Here is a 21,125-nt window from a genome sequence, read left to right on the forward strand (position 1 = left end):
AAGTCAACACAGCAACGGGGGACATGGGACCTTTTAAGAGGCTAAGAAGCTATTTTCATGATCTCAGGGCTGGTCACAAGGAAACTTTGAAATTTAAGTAAGCCACGTGTGTACAATTTGTAGGCTTTTCTGGAGGAATGTTTTATTTCGATAAAAGTTTACCTACCAAAGGTAACAAACTGGGAGACAAATTCGAAACATATATAACAAACAAGGAAGTTAATATTCATAATATGTAAAGAGCTCTTTTTTTTTTAAGGCTTTTTGAAAAGATTTATTTATTTATTTATTTATTTTAGAGAAACAGCGGGATCGAGCAGGGAGAGGGGCAGAGGGAGCGGGAGGAGCAGAGAAGCAGACACCCCACCGAGCAGGGAGCCTGACACGGGGCTCAATCCCAGGACCCTGAGATCATGACCCGAGCCAAAACCAAGAGTCCGAGAGTCAGAGGCTTAACCAACCGCACCATCCAGGTGCCCCGGAAAGAGCTCTTATAATTCAAAGAGAAACACATCTTCCAGAAAAATGAACAATGCTTTTTTTTTTCCCAACCCGGATCCTTACCTGCCTGCCTCCTAGATCTGAACAACATTTTTGAATAGGCAACTCATAAAAGAAGAAAAGTGAAAATAGCTGAGAACTACAAAATGAGGCTCACTTTATTTACCAATCAAAGAATGCAAATTACAACAGTTTGGATTTTCTCACCAATCAGTTGGCAAAGAATTGGAGAACTAGTGTGTCTTGTATCTGCGGCACTCACGTACACCAGAAGGCAATCTAGAAATAGAATTTTTTTTTTTAAGATTTTCTTTTTTAATTTTTATTCATCTGACAGAGAGAGACACGCTCCAGGGGAGAGGGAGAGGGAGAAGCAGGCCCCTGCGGAGCAGGGAGCCTGACGTGGGGCTTGATCCCAGGACCCTGGGATCACGACCTGAGCCAAAGGCAGACACTCAACAACTGAGCCACCCAAGTGCCCCGAAATACAATCATTTTTAACGATAAGCCCAAATGTCCATGTAAAGGGACCAGGGAAATAAACTGTGGTGCTTCTGGGTAATGGAATATTTAGTGCCCATGCAAAAGCCTGAGGGGACCAAGAGCATTCCTTGGGGAAAGAATAACCATTCCAACAAATGGTGCTGCGACAGCTGGATATCCACGAGTAAAAGCATGAAGCTGGACCCTTACCTCATGCCACACTTAAAAATTAACTCAAAATAGATCAAAGACCTAAATGTGAGGGCTAAAACTATAAAACTCCTGGGAGAAAACCTAGGCATAAATCGTCATGACTTTGGAATAAGCAATAATTTCTTAGATATGATGCCAAAAGCACAAGCAAAAAAAATAGACCCATTGGACTTATCATAATTAAAAACTTTAATGCTTCAAAGGACACCCCCAAGAAAGTAAAAATACAACCCATAGAATCAGAAAAGTTTTGCAAATCCCATACCTGGTAAGGGACATATATCTAGAATACATAAAGAACACCTACAACTCAACAACAAAAAGATAAAAACCCATTTTGAAAATGGACAAAGAATCTGGACAGACATTTCTCAAAAGAAGGTACACAAATGACCAATAAGCACATGAAAGGGCACTCAATATCATTAGCCACCAGGAAACGAAAGTCAAAATCACAATGAGATTCTCCCTCTACCCACTAGGACTGAATGTCTACACTCAAAAAGACAGATAAGCCTAAGTGCTGGTGAGGACATGGAGAAACTGGAACCCTCACACGCCATTGTGAGGAGCGCAGGACGGTGCGGCTGCTGTGGGAAACAGCCTGGCAGTGCTTCTGACAGTTAAACATAGAGTTACCACATGACCCAGCAAATGCACTCCCTCGTGTTTACCCAGGAGACAGGGGAACATGTCTTGCTCACAAATGTCCACAACAGTATTATTCGTAATAGCCAAAAGGTAGAAATGGCCCAGATGTCCATCAACTGATGCACAGAGAAACAGAACATGTGTATCTGTACCGTCGAGTATGATTCTGCCATGGAAGGAATGACGTCCTTCACACGCTATGACATAGGCGAACCTTGAAAACATCATGCTAAATAAAAGAAGCCAGATACAAATGGTTTGATTCCACTTATAAGAAATGTCTGATACAGGCAAATCCTTAAGAGACTGAACGTAGATCAGGGTTTGCCAGGGGCCGGGTGGGGGGATGTCAGTGTTCCGGAATTGACTGGTGATGGTTTCACAAGTCTATTAATATGCTAAAAACCACTGTCCTCCCTCCCTCTCTCTTACACACACACACACACACACACACTCACGCTGTGGTCACCCCAGCCAGTGAGACTGGGGGCCGGAGGTGTGACTATAACAGTTTTTTTTTGTACTTCCATAATGTGGTCATTGTTTTGTTTTGTCTTGTTTCCTTTGAGCACACTGTACTTTTGACAGTAAACACAGACCAAAAGTCCTCTCCAAAGAGCCCAGATAACCGCTAGCCTGGCTCCTGCTGGCTGAGCCCTGGTCACCAAACACGACACCCCATGCTGATCACCCACTCATCCACGCGAGGCCCCTGCAAATGCTGGCTGAGGGCCGGGGGTGGCGCCAGGGACACAGACGACCCAGCTCAGAGTCCAGGCCCGGAAAAGGTGAGACATGTGTGGACGGTGCCAGGCATGATGCCAGTCCTGCCAGGGAGGGGGGAAGCCCCTCCAGCTGAGTCTCAAAGAAAACACAACACACATACTGGGCCCATGCCCTGCAGACATGCTGACACCCCTCCCAGGGCCTCTCTGGACCCACCTTCTCCCCAGGCCATGCAGGCTCCCTACCCAAACCTTCTGCCTGGAGGCCCTGCCCCCCACCCCCAACCCCACCCCCATGCCACTCCCCAACTGGGACCACCACAGCGGCTTTGTCAGAACACCCAGGTGCTGCGCTCTGATCCACATTGACTCTGTGGCCACCCTGCTCCCAGCCCCACGGGACAGCCTTAAAGTCTCCACCCCGGTTTCCCCAGGCCCTCCTGGCTAGCCCCAGTCCCTGCCCTGACCCACGGACAGGCCCCTGGCCCTATGCACACAGCACCACAAGGGACTTGGGCTGCTCCTTTACCAGCACCCTTACCCCATTCACCTGACCCACGCGGATTCTCCCTCACCCCTAACCCTCCCTGCCCTCCCACACCCAGCCTCTGAGCTGCTCTAGGCCAGGCTCTGGGGAATTGGGAGTCAGGACAGCCCTTGCAGTCCCTCTCCCACAGGGCACCCAGAGCTCTCCCCCCATAGACCCAGTAGCTCCAGCCCCACGTGGAATCTTCCCTGGAGAGAAGGCGGGGGTGGGGGGGAGCTCAGGCAGGCAGGAAACTGAGAACGTTCTGGGCAGAGCAGTGGACCATGAAGGGAAGACTGGGGATTTCCAGGGGGAGAGCCGGGGAATAAATGACGTGTCCAGGGTGGGGCCTGGGGTGTTGCGGGGGAGAGGGGATCACTACGGGGAGGGGCTGAGTGGCTGGACTTTGGAGGGGCAGCTGGGGAAGGAGCTTCTCATGGGTAGGGCCGGGGTGGGGGGGCGGTGAAAGCTAGCTTGGGCTAGAAATCAGGAGGCAGAAGCCAGAGCCCTTCATGGGCCCAGTGAGGGGCCAGGAGTGCTTGGACGGGTCTGGGGGGCAGTCCCCGAGGCAGAGCCAGAGAGCGCTGTGCTGGGCCCCAAGAGAGGGGGGCTCAGCCTCCTCCCCACCTGCACACTGGCTGACAGCAGGGGCCATGCCTTCCCTCCCTCCCTCGCTGGGAGCCCTCCACCTCCAGGGACAAGATGGGCCAGGACCTTGGTCCTCTGGTAGGTCCAAGGGGTGCACAATGGTCAGACCTGTGGCCCATAGCCCAGCCACCTATGGCCTCCTCTAGACTACTCCTGGCCTTGGCAGCAGCCCTGGGCTGGCCATAGGCACCAACCTAGCCCCTTACTCAAAGGAACTGAGGAGTCATGGGGGTGCCCAGTATGACCCAGAAGCCCTCTGACGCCCGGGCCTGTGTGGGAAGCCCCCAGCACCCGCTCTCCTACTTAGTGATGGCCAGCTGCCAGTGCCACACGACCGTGGAGCTGGGCCACGGCACTGACACGTCCACCCTCTGCACCCTCCGGCAAGAAGCGGGCACCAGTCGCCCACTGCCCTCTTGTCAGCCTCCAGCCACCATGCCCAGGAGGTGGACATGGGCCAAGACAGCCCAGTGTGTCCAACATCAAGCCTGGCACCCAGGGAGGCTGGGTTGGGAAGGGCAGGCACCGAGACAGGAAACCCCCCAGGGGCCTGTCAGATCTCCCTCCTGGGAGGCAGGTCTCCACCCCAGGGGGTAGAGGGAACACAACTACTCAGGTCAGGATGCTTCAGATGCATGCCCCGGACAGGCTCTGGACCACACGCAGCCTTGTGCCCTGATCACACCAAGGAAGATTCTGGAACAAACCGCTATGTATTCTGTGTGGGCAGCCCTACTTCATAAACAGTTCTGTCCTGGGGTGTGCCAGGAGAACTGTGGCTCACGTGGGCGGCTGCTTCCTTGCCCAGGACCTGTCCAGATGGGCCCTCCAAGGCTGGGCCAGCTCTGGGAGGTAAGAGCAGCAGGCCGGCCCTCTCTACACTTAGGCTCCCTCCCTCAGGAGCCCATTGTCCCAGGAGCATCTCTGGTAGGACCAGGCCAACGGGGTGACCACAGCCCTGGCAGGAGAACCACACAGCACAGCCACCTTGCCAGAGATCAAGCAGAAGCTGTTAGGGGAGGGTGGCCTGGCAGGAAAGAGCCCTAGGCCCTATGAAACCTCTCCGTGCCTGGGGGAGGTCAGTGGGTAGAGAGCAAGGCGAGGCCTGAGCAGGACCTCTCTCCCGGAACTGCCCTTGGGGGCAGAGACAGCAAAACCAGCCATGTGGAGCTGGAAACAGCTCTGGTCAGCTCTGCCCAAGGCCCCCGCCTCGACCCTCTCCAGCAACTCACTGTCAGGGCCCTAAGCCTGTGTGGGCCAGGAGCCAGGGCTGCGATGGTGCCTGCTCAGAGCCCAGGGACCCGGGCAGCTGGGCTGGGGTGCGGGCTGCTGACAACAGCGAGGGCCTGGATAGGTCCAGAGACCCCAGGGGGCCGCTGGAGCAGGGCAAGGGGGTCTGTCAGAGACACATGGCCATTTCTTCTGAAAAGGAAGAGAGGGTAGCCCTGTCTTCCCCAGCACACAGCTGCCTGCCCAGGGTAAAGAGAAGGGATGTAAGGAGCTCCCTGCCAAGGGAGGGTGGCAGCCCAGGGGCTGGCCCATTTGGGGATGTGAGGAGAGGCCACAAGTATGTGACCCGCTGCCAGGTGCGACAGCGGCCCCCACCCCACGGGGGAGGCACGCCGCTGAGGGGCACGGGGAGGGCTCGGCCTTGACCCACGTGTCTGCTGGGCACAGACTGGGGACACCGGACACTGGCCCCGCGAGCCCCCGCCCGCGGCGCGGCCCACCCCACCACCCTCGCCGCGCGATGCCCTATTAAGGGCATGACCGCGGGGGCTCCGCCGGGCGCTCCTGCCGGTTCCCCGGGCGCCGCAGCCGCGGGTGTCGAGGGGGACCGGCGAGGCGGCGGGCCGGGCTCTGCCTGGGCCGCGATCGGACCGGCCACGGCGGACAAGGGGTCAGAGGCCGGGCTGTCAGGCTGGAGGACCTGCCAGGGCCCGGCCGAACGGCAGGTCGCCCTCAGGGTGCGCGGGGCCGGCGGCGCCATACCTTTGTACTTCTCCCGCACCTCCTCGTAGGCCTGGATGAAGTCCAGCTCGTCGGGCGGCGGGCCCAGGGGCAGCAGGGCGGCCATGCCTGGGCGCGGGACGCGGCGGGCACGGCGGCGCAGAGCGGCCTCCAGACCGGGCGGCCACTGTCCCCGCGGCCGCGCGCCGCTTAAAGGGGCGGCCCCGCCCCGCCCCCGCACCCAGGATGCCCCACGGGCGGGGCGGGGCCGGGCGAGGGGCCAGGGGGCCAGGGCTGCGCCGGGCAGGCTGGGCAGGCTCCCAGCCGCGGCCCCACGCGCGTCCCGGGGGCGCACCCCCGTCCCCGCCCCCGGCCGGGTCCCAGTCCCTCGCGGCCCCTCCCTCGCCGGCCCCTACCTCTCCGGCGACCTCACCTGGCCGCCCTCAGGCGCGCCCCTTCCCTCCTCCCTCTGCCGCTACTGAGAATCCTCCCACTGCGAGGCTGGAGGTGAGAGTTGCTACCTTCGATATAAAAAGAGCCCTCAAATCACAAAAAATTTAAGTAAGCATAAAGGGACTAAAATAGGCAATGTGCAGCAAAAAGAAAAAAAAAGGTTTGGTAAAACTAAAAGACAAATTCTTTCCCACCCATGAAATGGGCTAAGACCCTGTGTCCCAGCGCGGGCAGATGCCCTCCTTTCTGGAGCACAGAGGCAGTGTCCGTCTCTAACCTTAGCTGCTGCAGACGCTGTGACCACAAACCCTACTGCTAGGGGTCAGTCCTGAGATCATCAGGCTGGGGCCCTGGCAGCAGCACAGCTCCCAGCAGGGAGAGCTGAAGGCCACCGCCCCCGGGGCAGGGGCTGATGCTGAACCGCCCCCGGGCAGGGGCTGATGCTGAAGAAGGTCGGGGGGGCGGAGAGACACTCATGACTCGCTTTCACGTGGGTAAAAATCCTCCTTTAAAGTCCATATGTGATACACCCACACAGCCCTCAAGCTGTCCTGAGCCTCTGCATTTCCTTGAGCTGCTGCCGGTCCTCCCACCCACAGAGCCCCTCGCTGCCCACAGTCCTGCCCTCCCTCAGCAGCTGGCCTTTCAGGCCTCTGCCCACCTGCCTCAGTGTGCGCGCCCAGGCACCTGCCGGGTCGGCCCTGCCCTCCACGCGCCTCATTCTGTCCTCAGGGGGGTGGGATCAGCACTCTGCAGCCTGGGCACGGGACCCTCAGCTGGCTCCTCCCTTTCCCAGCGCAGCCTGCCCGAAGGCCTCCAGCCTGGGTCACCCACTTCCCAGGGGGAGGGCCCACTCCCCAGCTGCCCCACCCTACACTCTCAGGGGCCTCTGGCTGGGCCTTTCCCATCCTTCTCCACAAATCGGCAGCTGCTGGAGGCCAAGGCAGGCCCGTGGCTCACGGCGTGGCCGCGGCCCTAGCCAACCAGGTGGCCCCTCTTCTCCTGCTCCTGTATGCTTCCCCACACTGCCAGTGGTGGCAACCAAGAGCAAGGGGCCTGGAAGGCGGCTCTGCCCCAGAAACCCAAGAAAGTGTCATGGCATCTGGGCACAGCCTCCTTGTCCTGAGCCAATGATGGCGCCATGGCGGGGGACTCAACCTCAGGCCTCAACCTTAGGCCTCCTGCAGCTGACAAGAGGGGGCCAGCAGGTGGCGCTGTGCTGCCCGCAATCACCTGCCACAGAAAAGTCGGCTGGGGACCAGCACATCACCCTCCCATCCCAGTCCTAACACCCGCAGGTAGCCAACAGCAAGTGCTCAGTCAACAAGCGAGTGCTAATTTCCAAACTGGGCAGACAAGGCCCTTCAGCGTTACCTGCAATGCGGATGACTGCCCGCTCAGCAGGGTCCAAGACACTCCCATTGCCCCCGGAGCCCCCTCCGCTTCGCCGGCTCCTCTGCGTTTTCCCCAGGTTCCAGGGCAGTGTGTCCCCAGGGCTGGGTGAGCCACTGCCTCCGTTGGCATCTTCAGCCACCGGCCGCCCCTCGTGGTCCTCGCCTAACATGGCCTCCTGGAGAGGGAGCAGGAGGGAGGTCACACCTCTGTGTTTAGGGGGATACTGCACACCAACCAGACACTTCCTCAATCTAGACATTGACTGCACCCTTCCCACCCTAATCACTTAGACACTGACACCCACTCCCCTCCTGTGTCCCACTTCATCCACATACTGATCGCCCCCAACCCAGACATTGGCAGCTCTGCTCCCACCCACAACTGGCCTCACTCCCTCCAGCTCAGCCCTGGGACACCCACGCAAAGACACCCCTCCCCCCAGCACTGACCTCACTCCCTTGTCTATCACCAGGACACTGGCCCCTCCACACTGTCAGCCTGGGGGCTCACCCCGTCACTCAGACACCAACCGCGCTCCCCCCTCCCCGGCTCTGTCCCAAACCTGGAAGTCCCCTGCAAACCTCAGACCAGCAGGCAAGCCCGACCAGCAGGAAGCACTGACCGCAATCCCTTCCTTCCCCCCGCCATCAGGAAAGGGTCCCGGCCCCATCGCCTGGACACTGGCACTCTACCTCCAAAAGCTGTCTCAGCCTCTCGGACTCTCCACCGTCCTTCCCCACCCCCGGTCCCGCTCAGTCCCACCTTGAGCTCCGCAGTGAAGGCCTATAAATATCTGTAGCCGCAGAGGCGTGGGCCGCGGGAGCTCGGGCCTCCCCTCCAGCCTCCGCCCAGAGCCTCCGGCACACCCGCACACCCACGCGTGACCGCTCTTCAGCTCCGGGTCCCCAAGAGCGCTGGCGTGCGAGAGGTCAATGGGGCTCTGTCCCGGCAGGGCCGGGTAGAGTGGGGGCACAATGTGGACTCTGTACCTCCTCCGCCCTGGGGCTAAGGGCTAGGGAGGAGACAGCGGGCACCGAGCTGGGGGTCACCCCGCCCCGCCTCCCACAGGCTCATCCACCCGCACTTCTGCTTCAGCGCCCCCCGGGCTGCACCCCGCTGTCAGCCGAGCCTCCCAGCAGCCTTTCCTGCCCACACTCCGGGCACCGCCCGTCCAGTTCCGCAGTCCTGGGCGCGCAGAGGTGGTGTCCTCCGGAGGGAAGTTGGGCCGCGACGCAGCCCCTAGTTCCGGGACGCCTGTGGCCGTAGAGCCCCCAACCCCACCTCGCAGCTCCCGCACGCTGCGCGCCTCTCCATCCCGGCCCCGGTCCTACGTGCCTGGTGGCTCAGCTCGGCTAGGCTCGTCCGCCGCAGCCAGACTGCTGGGCCGGGAGAGCCGCGGAGGCTGCGCAGGCGGGGCGAACCCGGAGCCCCGCCCCGGCCCCCACCGAGCGCCGCCCGTTCGGTCGCAGCGCCCGGGTGCGCGCCGGGCCGGGGCCTCTCCGAGGCAACCGGCTGGAGCGCGCGTTCCGCTCGGCCGGCAGCGCCCGACTAGTGCTCGCCGCTCTCGCCAGGCGCTGCCCTCCCGGCGCGTACAGGGCGGGCCGGTCGGTAAGGAGACGTTGTTGGGGAGCGTGCGTGTCACTAAGGCGACGTGGGGTCGCAGGGGTGCGCGCTGGGTCCGGCCTCGGCCCGCTGCTCAAGGCTGCCGCAAAGGAGCCACGGACTCTGCCCGCCGGCCCTCGCCCCTAGCCACGCCGAGGTACCCCACCTCCCAAGCAGAGGTCGGACCCAGAGGTCCCGTAGGCCCCGCCACCTAGTTTCACGTAGACGTTTATTCAAACAACAGACTCGCGCTCGGTCTGGGTCCGGCCGAGGCGGGCGGAGTCGAGCGGGCCCACCCTCCTCCCGGGCTCTGCTGACCCCTGGTGGCTGGGCCGGCTCCGGCGGGTACCGGCCCCGAGCACCGACACAGCCCTGGTCCTCCAGGTCCGCACCCGCCTGTCCACGCACCGCAGCCAGAGGTAAGGGGCGCCCCCAGGGGCAACTCAGGCAGCCGCGGGGGCGGTAAGGCTGTGCGCAGCGGGAGCCCAGGGAGCCGGCAGCCAGGGACTGGGCCGAGGTGGGGGGAGGGGAGGTTAGGAGGCTGGGAAGTGGCCCAAGTGCCCAGAGGAGTCCCCTGGGGAAGCCCGGGGCACGTGCTTGCAAGTAATGAGGTGGGTGGGCAGCGCCTCAGTTTCATGAAAGATGGCAAAGATGCTGGCCTGGCGGAGGCAGTCCACTGCGCTGTTGGCGCGGGAACACGTGGCCAGGGGCCCGCAGTTTGGGGCGGGGTGGGGGCTCCCAAAGGCCTCCAGGACCCTGCCCCTAGTCACCGGTCAGCACCCATGCTCTGAACACCACCTTGTGGCCATCAGCGTTGGGGGGCAAGTAGTGGTCCTGCAGGGACAGGGAGGCGGCTCCTGCCCATAGAGTGTGCCTGCAGGGGGACAGACGAGGGCCAAGGTCGTCCGGGGTCGGCAGAGCCCTAGACCACCGCGTGGCCTCACTGTTAAGGCCTCCTTAGCTGTGGTCAAAGCCCTGCGCACAGATGTCGGGGACTGCCCAGGCTGATGGGCCATGGTACAGAACCTGCTCCACTAGGCGCCTCTCAGGGGGCTGTTCCAGGTGCTCCCCGTGGGGTTCGGACCTGCTGCTGCAGCAGACACTCACATGCTCCACGCCCAGAAGGCCATTCAGGGCCAGGCTATCAGGAGACCCTCCTACCCCCTCGGCACCCCACTGCAGACCTGAGCCTGGAAACCAAGAGCCTTCTCTTGGTGGAGTTCAGGGTCTGGGGAGATGGCAGAGCTCCAGTCATGCTTTGTCCAGCTGCAGACGCTGGGCAGACATTAGCCACCTGGATGGGGCCCCAAGTGGCACTGAACAGCTTCAGGGAAGCCTTGCTCCCTCCAGGGAAGTCTGGTCCTTCCAGGGAGGCCTGCAGGTGGACAAACCCAAGCACTCACCAGAACTGAGCACCCACAGCCAGGCCTCTGCAGGGCAAAGCTGAGCTAGGTGCCTATACAGCCCACAGGACTTCCCTTGAAACACCAAGAGATGCCCTGGACCTCTCAGTACTGGGAAGACCAACAGCCAGCCTCGAGGGAGCCAGTTCAGCGGCTCAAATAGTTTCTGAAGAAATTCTAACTCATCTCTTCAGGGGGATGCAAAAGAAATTACATCCATGCAGCAGGACTTGCTGTGTGAGAAGAACCAGTCTGAAAACACTGGGAATGGAATCTCGGAGTGGAGTCCAGTGGGTATGCCGGATGATGAGGTCAGGAGGTGAAGTTAGGGAACTGGCCCCCAGCGCAGAGCTAAAGGAAGGGGATGGGGACTGGGAGGGCCCCATGGGGAGGCTGGAGGCACAGGGGTGCCAGGTCTGCCCGCAGGACCTCCTTGGGAAGGCAGCGCACAGGTGGCCAGCCCCAGCCAGTGAGGGAGCCCTGGAGCACAGTTTCCCTGCCCTGAGGGGGGTGTCTGCTGGTGGGAAGGATCCATAAAAGGCCCAGAAGGACAATGGCAAAACATACATCCCCGGCACCTACCTGCTGGGGAAACTCCCACTTTCAAAGCAAAAGAAAACTCTGAAGTATCCAGACACACACACACACACACACACACACACACACACCCCTAAATCAGTATGCAAATGGGGAAAAAATCTTGGAAAAACTCCACATGCTCACCACCAATACTACTGGATGCTAAGAGACCATAAATGGATTTTTTTTTTCTTTCCAAAAACAACGTTTTAGAAGAGGAAAGAGAAAGGGTAATGTCTTTCAGAGATTGGAAGGAAAACATAGTTTGATCCTGAACACTATATCCACATAAACTATTAATGAGGACAAAATAAGGACATATTAAGATATGCAAGATCTCACTGTGCTTAATTAACTTAGAAGAAATGTCTCAAACACACAGCAACTTTCATTTGGAAAATAAGTTTACACCAGTTACAGTTGCAAATTACCTCTAATGGTAAAAGGCAAAATAAATGTGAAACTCCAAGATATTGACTAGCCACTCAAGGAGATTCCTCTACTAAACAGATTAAAGAATCTGTGCAGGAAGGGGACAAGGGAGCATAAAGAGTACCAACACGGGGAAAAAATGAAAGTAAAAAAAAAAATTAAGGGGCACCTGAGTGGCTCAGTTATTAAGCATCTGCCTTTGGCTCAGGTGATCCCAGGGTCCTGGGATCGAGCCCCGCATCCGACTCCCTGCTCAGCGGGAGGCCTCCTTCTCCCTCTCCCACTCCCCCTGTTTGTGTTCCCTCTCTTGCTGTGTCTCTCTCTGTCAAATCAATCAACCAATCAATCAATATTAAGAGCCATTGGTCCTGTGGCACCTGGCTGGCTCGGTCAGTAGACCCTGTGACTCCTGATCTCAGGGTTATGAGTTCAAGGTTCACACACTGGGCGTGGAGCCTATGTAAAGAAAAAGAAAGAAAGAGCCATTGGTCTTTGAACTCTCGCATAATTCTCTTTCATGCAACATGGTTTTAATAACTAGGATTTCATTTCCTTGTTTCCTCTATGGTTCAATGGTAAATGCTTTTCCATTATCATTATATATCCACCAAAGTTCGGCCCAAGCGCGTAGCCTCAGGGTAATCACAGAATAGAAAATGACACCTGTCAACCTTGATGACATTAATAAAAATAATGCAACCGACCCAACTGTGAGGGAGAGGAGAAGGGGGGCCTGTTCTCCCCATCCTCCGTGGAGCAAGTCGAGAGACAGTCTCCAAAGCCGTGAATGAAAAGCAAGTTCACGTGTGCCACCTGAACTCGCGCAGGCGCCGACTGGGGGAATCAAGAGCGTGTAGCCAACAAAACCCGCCAGGCGAGTGCGGACGACCCGCGTCGGTGCCTCTGTCTCCGAGGAGCATAAGTGAGAGCTGCTGAGTCCAAACCCGGAGGAAAGGGACCCCCTCTGAAGTTGGAGCGACCACCTGCAGTCAAAGAGCGGTGTGGGCAGCCTGGGGAGGGCCGGAAGTTCTGCCGCCGCCCGCCGGGGGTCACTGCCGCTGCCCGGCCCACCCCCAGGTTTGTGCGTCCAGAGTCAGGGGTGCCTGGCTGGCCTGGGCTCTGCACCGCCCCTTCCTCCTGCCTGTCTACACGGCAAGCACTCAACCTGCCCTTCTTCCTCTCCTGACCAGCTCATTTGCTCTGGTCCCCGTCCCCACCTGGCGGTCACTCTTCGACCCACTCGGCGCCCGCTCCAGGCAGTGCCCTCACACTCACTCGCCAGCAGAGCCCCTCCTCCGCCCCTCCTTCTGCTCGTGCCACGCACCCCCCACGCCGCCATCGCCTCCTGAGGCCCTCCACAGCCTCTCCCTCCCCCTGCCTGATAGGCGGGGGCTCACTCTGAGCCCCCACCACCCACACCCCTGCCGTGGCTCCAGTGTTTGTCTGAAACACACGCACAGGGGCGCCCGGGTGGCTCAGTCGGTGAAGCGTCCGCCTTCGGCTCAGGTCGTGATCCCGGGGTCCTGGGATCGACCCCCGGGGGGGATCGAGTCCTGGGGGGGGGGGGCCCTGCTCAGCGGGGAGCCTGCTTCTCCCTCTCCCTCTGCCTGCCACTCTACCTACTTGCGCTCTCCCTCTCTCTGTCAAATAAATAAATAAATAAAATCTCAAAAAAGTGTTTTAAAAAAAAAGAAACACACCCATGCTCAAAGTTGCAACATTTAGCAAATAAAAATAGTGCAGCAAGCCCTCTCCAGGCTGGGGCAGCGGCTGCGGGGGGGCCCCCAGGACCGCGCCAGGTACCTTACCTGCGGGAAGAGTAATTCTCAAAGTGGCCACGAGATGGCGCCCCAACCCCATGCTTCAGACAAGGAGCCCGTTCTGCAGTCCCACCCTCCGTCCTCACTGGGCTGTAATCAGCAAAACGGGGACCCCTGCTCGGGCCTGTCAGATCGTCGGGCCCCCCTACCGTCTAGGCCCTTATGTCTCCACCCTCCAGAGCAGGGACCAGGGCTAGCGAGCCCCACGGGGCCTCGTCCCCCAACCCTGACATAGGCTAGAGTGACAGTCCGCAGGCTCTTGCCATGAGCTCTGTCTGAGGAAGACAGTGTGGACTCACCCGGACGATGCGGATCCCGCCGTGAGCAGCCGCCAGGTGTCAGAGCAGACCCGCAGCACCACCCGGGACTCCTGCCACTCTTGGCCAGACCCCAGCCCATCCCAGGACCCTTCAGCCTCTGCTGAGGCACCGGCAGACAAAGGGGGTCCGGGCCATGCCTAGGGCACTGGCCTACCCCACCCTCCCCAAGCCGGGGTGCAGGCTCACAGGTGGGGCCTGAAGCTGCCAAGAGAAAGGCCAAACTCTGATGCGGGGGGCCAGCCAGCGGCACTGCCAGGTGGCTGGGTCCCAGAGTCCTGGAGAACGGTGCTGTCACCCCAAGGGGCAGTACTCACACCATGGCATGGCTGCAGACGGGCTCCCAGCTCTGCAGGCCACATGCGACCCCAGGACCCCACCATCTCCTCCTGGACGTGCACCTCCAAGGCAGTCCCTAGTGCCCGGTCCGGCTCAGCCACAGCCTGCCCGAAGGCCACGGGCACCACCAGCCAGGCCACCAGCTCCCCTGCCCACGAGCTCGTCTTCTGCCTCCTGCAGGGCTCACCGCAGCATGCAGCTCCTCTTGCGGCCACCTGGGCCCCCTCCCAGCCCTGGAGGCCAACTCCCGCTCTGGCTCCTCCTCAGAGTCCTCTGCCCGGCCCCCAGCTCTGGAGACCGCCAGCCAGCCCTCCCACCCAGGCCCTCCGGGGTGGCCCGCAGCGCTCACACCTCCTCTGGGGGCCGGGAGAGATGCGGGTTCACAGGCCAAGCCCAGCCAGGGTACAGAGTAAGTCAGGGCAAAAGACGGAGAGAAGGTGAAGGGCACAGGGCCACAAAACAGGTGCAAGTATAGGGCAGGGTAGAAGGCGAGGTCAGGGAAGGGCCCCAGGATATGCTGGGGTCCCCAGGGAGCCTCACCTTCTCCTGGTCACTGCCTGTATGGTCTGGGGGCTGCAGGGTGTGTGGGAGACCTGTTCCAGAGACCCTGTGGCCATCTCCCTGGGCCCACTGGGCCTGGAGACCCCATGGGCTCCGGCTCACCAGCCCCCTGTCCCAGTGACTCCATGGGCCCAAGCTGACTGGCTCAGCCTGTCCAAGAGACCCAAGGGGACCCGTCCCCAGAGAGGCTACTGTCTGCCCTGGTTCCTCTCCAGAGCCTCCGCAGTGTCACCAGCCCTGCACCCTTCAATGCCCTCGCTGGCCCTCCAGCCTCCAGGAGAACATGCTCGGTGGTCCCTGGCCCCAACGTGACCAGGTAGTGCCCTCCACGGTGTTCTTGGCAAGCTGCCCAGGCTCCAGGACGTCATAGTGGGGGACCAGGCTCAGCTCTGAGCACTGCCCCTGGGAGTCCTCGGTAGGACTCACTCGGCCACTTGGAGGGAAGGAAAGGGCAGAAGGCCCGCCAGGGCTCTGAGGGGTAGGGAGGGGTAGGCTACCAAGTCTATCACTCCCCTCGCCCTGCCGCTGCTGGAAGGATGTAACCGTGCCCAGGTGCCCAGGCAGGCTGCGAAGGCCCCCCAGGGGTCCCCTGCCACTGCGGAGCTCAGTCTCCAGGTACAGCTCCTGCAGCAGCAGGCCCTCAGGGGGAATACCCCCCACCACACGCACGACTCGGGCCTGGGACACCTCAGTCCCTTCCAGGCCCAGGGCCCAGGCCTGTTCCTCCAGGACTCAGACTTCTGTGGGGGAGGGTGCGGGTTGGCTCCGAGCGTCCCCCCTAACAGGCACATCCGCCCCAATCCTGCATCTTACCTGCCTCAGAAAGGGGCTGGGGCAGCTGGGCCAGGACCCAGTCTGGTCGGGGACTGTCAGGGCCACAGCAGGGCTGCGCTGGGTGCCCCGTGGCACGCAGCAGGGTCTGGCTGTGCTGCTCTAGGTGCTGGGGGGTGGCGGTATTGGGGGGCAGTCCTGGGAGCAGCAGGCTTGCAGGGGCACATGGTGGGGCTGGCCTAAGGCTCAGCCAGCGCCGTAGATGCCCCTCCTAGGCCGAGACCCTCCCTGCACCTGCAGGCAGGGGTGGAGTGGGGCATCAGGGCCCACAGCCAGCAGAGGGCCCTCAGGCTGCCCCTTCCACCAGCCCCCTCACCTGCAGACTTCTGAAAAGTGAGTGTGCCCCCTCTGCCAAGCTCTGCCAGCTCAACACAGGTCCTCCCCCAGAGCGACGGCCGTCCTCGAAGTAGGTCGTGAGCAGCCCCTCCGGGATGTCAGGGGGCAGCCCACTGAGCACCACTGCTGCCCCCCCACGCCTACCTCGGCCATGGCAACCCTGAGGCCTATACAGGTGGGGAGGGTAGTGGCACCACAGTCCCCCTGTCATGGTGGGGGAGGGGCACATTCAGAACTTACACCCTGCAGGCCCTGAGCCCCTACCTTCAGCCAGGACTCCTGAGCCTGCTCTGCAGCCAGAAGGCCTGGGACAGGGAGATTAAAGTGATACTGTGGGGCCTGCAGAGCTGGGGCTAGGGGACCACTTCCTCGCTGCTTTCCTTCCTTCCGGCAGGCCCCTCCTGCAGAGTTTTCCACCCCAGCCCCAGCCCCTGAGCCTACAAAGAGCCCCTAGCCGACCGGGAGGTGCTGGCCAAGCCTGACCCCTCAGTCCAGCACACCAGCTCCAGCTCACAGGCTGCGAGGGTGTGGAGAGAGGCCGCTGGTGGTCCTCTACACCCACTGGCCTCTCCCTGGGAACCTCAAAATGGCCAATCACCCTCCCTACTAAATCCACCAGGCCTCTTGATTTGGGATAGAGTCGGATGAAAGGCCGAGAGAAAAGGGAAAGTGATGTTTCAAGACCATGGAGGCATAGAGGATCCTTGGCAGCTTCAGCACATCCTAGATTTAGGGAATACATTCCTAACTCCCTGAACCAAATTAGCCAGGCCAGGTCTCTGCCTCTAGGATCTTCAGCCCCCACGGCCCAAGCCGACACTTCGGCGGACAGTGCGGGACGCAGGGTGCCGGCCTGGGACTCGGAAAGGAGCCAGCAAGGCGGCCACAGCGGGTAGGACCCAACCGCAGGAACCCCGGAGTTCCCGGTAGAGCCCGGTCCCGCAGCCCCGCTCCTCCTCCTGCCAGCCCCGCCCCACCCCGGGCCAGCCTCGGCCCGGCCCCGGCCCCAGGCCCCGCCCAGACGCAAGACCCCGCGGCGTCTCCCCGGCTGCAGGCCCCGCCCCTGCCCCGCCCACCCCGCGCCCCTGCCCCGCCCCCAGGCCCCGCCCCGTCACAAGGCCCCGCAGCGACTCCGGAGCCGCAGGCGCAGGCCCAGCCAAGCCGGCCGCCGAGCGGGTGCGGGTGTGGGTGCGGGCTCAGCGGCCATCGACCGCACGGTCGCGCACCGGACACCGTGCGCACCGTTCCGGAGGCGCCCCGCGAGTGGTGAGTCCCTGGCCCGAGCGCAGCAGCGTGGCTACCCGCTCGGCCGCTGGGCCGCCCGCCCCCGCGCGGGCCCTGCGCAGCCCCACGGCGTCGCGGTGGGCTAGTCGGTAGGTCCCGCTGGGGCTCACGGCCCGCTCGGCCCGCTTGGGCCAGGCGCGGCGGCGGGCGGCTGGCGGGCGGCCGGCGGGCCGGCGGGGGGCGGGGGCGGGGGCGGCAGCGACCCGTGTCCCGAGAGTCCCCCGACCGGGCAGCGGGGCCCATCCGCCCTCGGTGCGGGTTCCGCGGCCGCCGCCCCCACCCGCCTCGCCGCCTCGCCTGCTTTGTTCCCCCGCACGCCCTCTGGTCGCTCCCATCCCCCCACACACCCCCGCACCCCGCTGTTCCTGGCGTACGCTCCATCAGGCACTCCAGGTAGCCGGTCCAGGCCTGCTACCCCCCGCCTTGGGAGCGAGGGGCAGTCGGGCCTGCCTTTGGACAAGGGTCAGGGCTCTCGCTGCTCACAGATGGCCTGGGGATTTCCCGGGATAGAAATAGCCGCCGGCTCTAGCCCCTTAAAGCTGCTTAGGGGGAGGGTGGCTAAGGGGAGGGTCCGGGCACACCCCCACACCTCCCTGACCGCGCCCCCAGCACGGTCCGCGCTGAGCTCTGACCCGGGAGACGCCAGCAGCGGTCATAAACCTCCCCGGTTGCTCCTAAGAAACGACTGAAACCAAAAACCCCCGAAGCTGACGGAAGTCACCGTCTTCCTGTGCTCTGCTCCACTTATGGGGTCGTCTTAGAACGGCTCCTTCCGAAGCCCCAGGCCCGGCTAACGGGTCCCCGCTGGCTCTCCTGGCCCTTCTGCTCTGGGGTTGCCAACGGCCCTGGGGGCAGAAGTCCTGTATGCCCCCCTTTGTGTCCTGGTTCCCTGCAGCAGGTGGGGCGGGCGGCGGTGGCTGGTTCCGGGGCGCCGCTGCAGGGCTGACTTCTCTCTCTCTCCTCTAGGGGGAGACCACAGAATCTGAGGCCATGCCCCATGAAAAGAGTTTCCTGGTGTCTGGAGACAGTTATCCTCCCCCCAACTCTGGATACCCTGGGGGACCCCAGCCCTCCATGCCTCCCTACCCTGTAGCCCCTTACCCACAAGCCCCCTTCCAGCCTTCCCCATATGGCCAGCCAGGGTACCCCCAGGGCCCCAGCTCCTACCCCCAAGGGGGCTACCCTCAGGGCCCCTACCCCCAAGGGGGCTACCCTCAGGGTCCCTACCCTCAAGGGGGCTACCCTCAGGGGCCGTATCCGCAGAGCCCCTTTCCCCCCAACCCCTATGGACAACCACAGGCCTTCCCGGCACAGGACCCTGGCTGTGAGTAGTAGAGGGGAGGGGGTGGGGGGGGTGGGGGGGGCGCGAGGGGCTCCAGATGCCCTCCGTGGTGCTGACCCAGCCTGTGCTGCTCCTCAGCACCTCAGCATGGAAACTACCATGAAGAGGGTCCCCCGTCCTACTATGACAACCAGGACTTCCCTGCCACCAACTGGGATGACAAGAGCATCCGCCAGGCCTTCATCCGGAAGGTGGGCGAAAGAGGCTGGGGGAGGGGGGCAGCGGTCCCGCTGGGCAGGGCTCTGAGCTGGCTCCCGCCTTAGGTGTTCCTGGTGCTGACCCTGCAGCTGTCTGTGACGCTGTCCACTGTGGCCGTGTTCACCTTTGTTGGGAAGGTGAAGGGCTTCGTCCGGGAGAACGTGTGGACGTACTATGTTTCCTATGCTGTCTTCTTCATCTCCCTCATTGTCCTCAGCTGCTGTGGAGACTTCCGGCGAAAGCATCCCTGGAACCTCGTTGCCCTGGTAACCCCAGCCCCTGGGCCCTGCAGCCCCCCCCCCCCGCTACCACATTTTGCAGCCATGGGGTGGGGGGGTGGGCAGCGGCTCCCCCCACACGAGGCTCCGTGTCCCCACAGTCGGTCCTGACCGTCAGCCTGTCCTACATGGTGGGCATGATCGCCAGCTTCTACAACACTGAGGCGGTCATCATGGCTGTGGGCATCACAACAACGGTCTGCTTCACGGTGGTCATCTTCTCTATGCAGGTGAGGGCCCCTGAAGGCGGGGCTGCTGGCCCCTAGGGCCCAAACGCCTTCGGGGGCCCGGCACCCAGGGCCTCCTGTCGCCCCTGTGCCCACAGACCCGCTACGACTTCACCTCGTGCATGGGCGTGCTGCTGGTGAGCCTGGTGGTGCTGGTCATCTTCGCCATCCTCTGCATCTTCATCCGGAACCGCATCCTGGAGATCGTGTACGCCTCGCTAGGCGCCCTGCTCTTCACCTGCGTGAGTGCAGGGGTGGGTGGCCGGGGGGCGGGGCTGGGCCGGGGGGCCGGGCCGGCAGGTTTGTCCCTCACCGGCGCGGCCCGTCGCCTCCAGTTCCTGGCAGTGGACACCCAGCTGCTGCTGGGAAACAAGCAGCTGTCCCTGAGCCCGGAGGAGTACGTGTTTGCCGCACTGAACCTGTACACGGACATCATCAACATCTTCCTGTACATCCTCACCATCATCGGCCGCGCCAAGGAGTAGCTTGCGCTCGGGGCCCCACTCGGGCGGCACGGCTGGCCTGGGCCCTGCCCCTGCTAGGGCAATGCCGTCACACCTCCCCTTGCACCCCCCCGGGCCTAGCCCGGGACCAAGGGACCCCCCCCGACCCTCCTGTGTGTACACTGCGGATACTTCTGTGTGGACCCACTGCGGCCAGCATGGCCCCCTCTCGCCCTCCGGCCCTGCCAAAGGGCAGTGGGGGGCCCGGTTTCCAGGCCACCTCCTGCCCACTCACTGTTGCATGAGCCCTGTCTGCCAGCCCACCCCAGGGTCTGGGGGCAACACCAGGTCCCAGGGGAGAGGGGTCGAGCCAAGAGGTGAGGGTGCACGTCTCCCCTCCTGTTCCAGCCCCCACCCCCAGCCTGGCATAGAGTCCCCCCGCCCCGCCCTGGAGTGCTGCCCTCTGGGGGGCCTGAGGGGTGAGGGCCCTGTCCCTGTGCTGAGCCCTTAGGGCAGAGAGGATGAGACTATTTCAGGGGGGTAGGAGGCCTTCCTCTCGTCTTGCTGTCTTTAAAATTCCAATAAACGGGACCTTGTGCTCTCCGCATTGTGATCCCGCTCCTGGCCGCTTTTTCTGGGGGGTGGGGAGGAGGCTGTGGCACCACCAGGGCAAAGGGAGCGGGAGCAGGTTAGGCTGCCGGGAGGGGAGCTCAAGGAAGGGAGGGCAGCCAGGCCTCCTCGTGTGCACGCCATCACCCTCCCTGCCACCTCCCCTGCCCCGTCGTAGGCACCGCGCGCACCGAGCAAGGGCACGGACAGGGACCTGGAGGCCTCTGGAGCTTAAGCCTGGTGCCTGGTTCACATGGTGATAGACGGCCTGACTTTGCCACTCGATCCTGGAACCGCATAGCATGGCGGAGGGTCTTATGAGACCCTTACCATCTTGCCCTGGGTCTGGGGACGCCGTAGGCCATGGACCTGCCCCAGAGCAGACTCTTCCTGGCTCTGCCCGTCAGTGGGCACCTGACGTGCCACCTGGGCCTGGCTCAGACAAGGCCCCACAGATCCCTCTGCCCTCCGCATGAGAAACCTGCAGACTGGAGCCTCTGGAGGGAAGTTGGACAAAGACTCTTGAGGGCTTGGCCCGTTGGGTCCCTCAGCCTGCCTCTAACACCTTCTGCCAGCCCCCCGCCCCCCCTGCCTCCCCCCCCCCGGCTCTAGGAGGTACATTCAGAGGTCAGCTAGCTGTCCACATCCTCCCCCTCCCCACAGAGGGGCTCCTGCACTGTCCAGGGCCCAGATCTGTCAGAGGACCTCCCTGCTCTTGGCTCACTGCAGCCTCCCCTCTGCAGGACCCTCCATCTAGTGTGGCTTGAGAACCCTCTCCTGGGAGGAGAGGGTTGCCCCTTGCCCCTCACCCCCCACCCTTGTAGCTGGTCTATCACCCCAGCATCCGTGAAGGGACTCACACATGGCGAGCCAGCATCCCTGCCAAGGTCTATGGGCACCTCCGCTGTGGCCCACCTGCCCCAAGTCCATTCTCCCCGCAAACCTGCTGCTGCCGCGTCCTCTCCCATCCATGGTCTCC

At 62.0% G+C, this 21,125-nt stretch overlaps 3 protein-coding genes across 5 annotated transcripts in view; 1 reads left to right on the forward strand and 2 right to left on the reverse strand.

Moving 5' to 3' along the window:
• PLEC (plectin) overlaps window positions 1–7,801 on the reverse strand; it is a 55,963-nt gene extending 48,162 nt beyond the window's left edge. The window contains exon 1 of one of the 3 annotated variants that reach the window (XM_073893368.1): window positions 7,525–7,801. In XM_073893368.1, coding sequence (XP_073749469.1) covers window positions 7,525–7,714 — 190 coding nt within the window. In that variant the 5' untranslated portion in view covers window positions 7,715–7,801. Of the gene's footprint in view, window positions 1–5,739; window positions 5,867–7,524 lie in introns of those variants that run through there. The other 2 variants (XM_025871288.2, XM_025871293.2) reach the window with 2 other exon arrangements.
• Window positions 7,802–9,359: 1,558 nt separating this feature from the next.
• On the reverse strand, window positions 9,360–16,686 carry PARP10 (poly(ADP-ribose) polymerase family member 10). Its single transcript, XM_073892682.1, is given in 11 exon segments — window positions 9,360–9,840; window positions 9,842–10,021; window positions 10,076–10,337; window positions 12,375–12,544; window positions 13,888–14,299; window positions 14,466–14,821; window positions 14,823–14,928; window positions 14,931–15,338; window positions 15,412–15,663; window positions 15,746–15,787; window positions 15,790–16,686. Coding segments are annotated over 11 exon segments (2,553 nt in total). The 5' UTR covers window positions 15,995–16,686; the 3' UTR covers window positions 9,360–9,680.
• A 199-nt stretch (window positions 16,687–16,885) lies between these two features.
• On the forward strand, window positions 16,886–20,150 carry GRINA (glutamate ionotropic receptor NMDA type subunit associated protein 1). The gene is made up of 7 exons (XM_025871295.2): window positions 16,886–17,031; window positions 18,016–18,373; window positions 18,470–18,582; window positions 18,655–18,855; window positions 18,969–19,097; window positions 19,193–19,336; window positions 19,430–20,150. The coding sequence occupies exons 2-7, from the start codon at window positions 18,040–18,042 to the stop codon at window positions 19,577–19,579; spliced, it is 1,071 nt and encodes a 356-aa protein (XP_025727080.1). The 5' UTR covers window positions 16,886–17,031; window positions 18,016–18,039; the 3' UTR covers window positions 19,580–20,150.
• Window positions 20,151–21,125: the final 975 nt, after the last annotated feature.

The sequence above is a fragment of the Callorhinus ursinus genome, unplaced genomic scaffold (assembly GCF_003265705.2).
Source record: "Callorhinus ursinus isolate GAN/ISIS: 27379988/994484 unplaced genomic scaffold, GSC_fseal_2.0 scaffold5, whole genome shotgun sequence".
Taxonomy (NCBI): domain Eukaryota; kingdom Metazoa; phylum Chordata; class Mammalia; order Carnivora; family Otariidae; genus Callorhinus; species Callorhinus ursinus.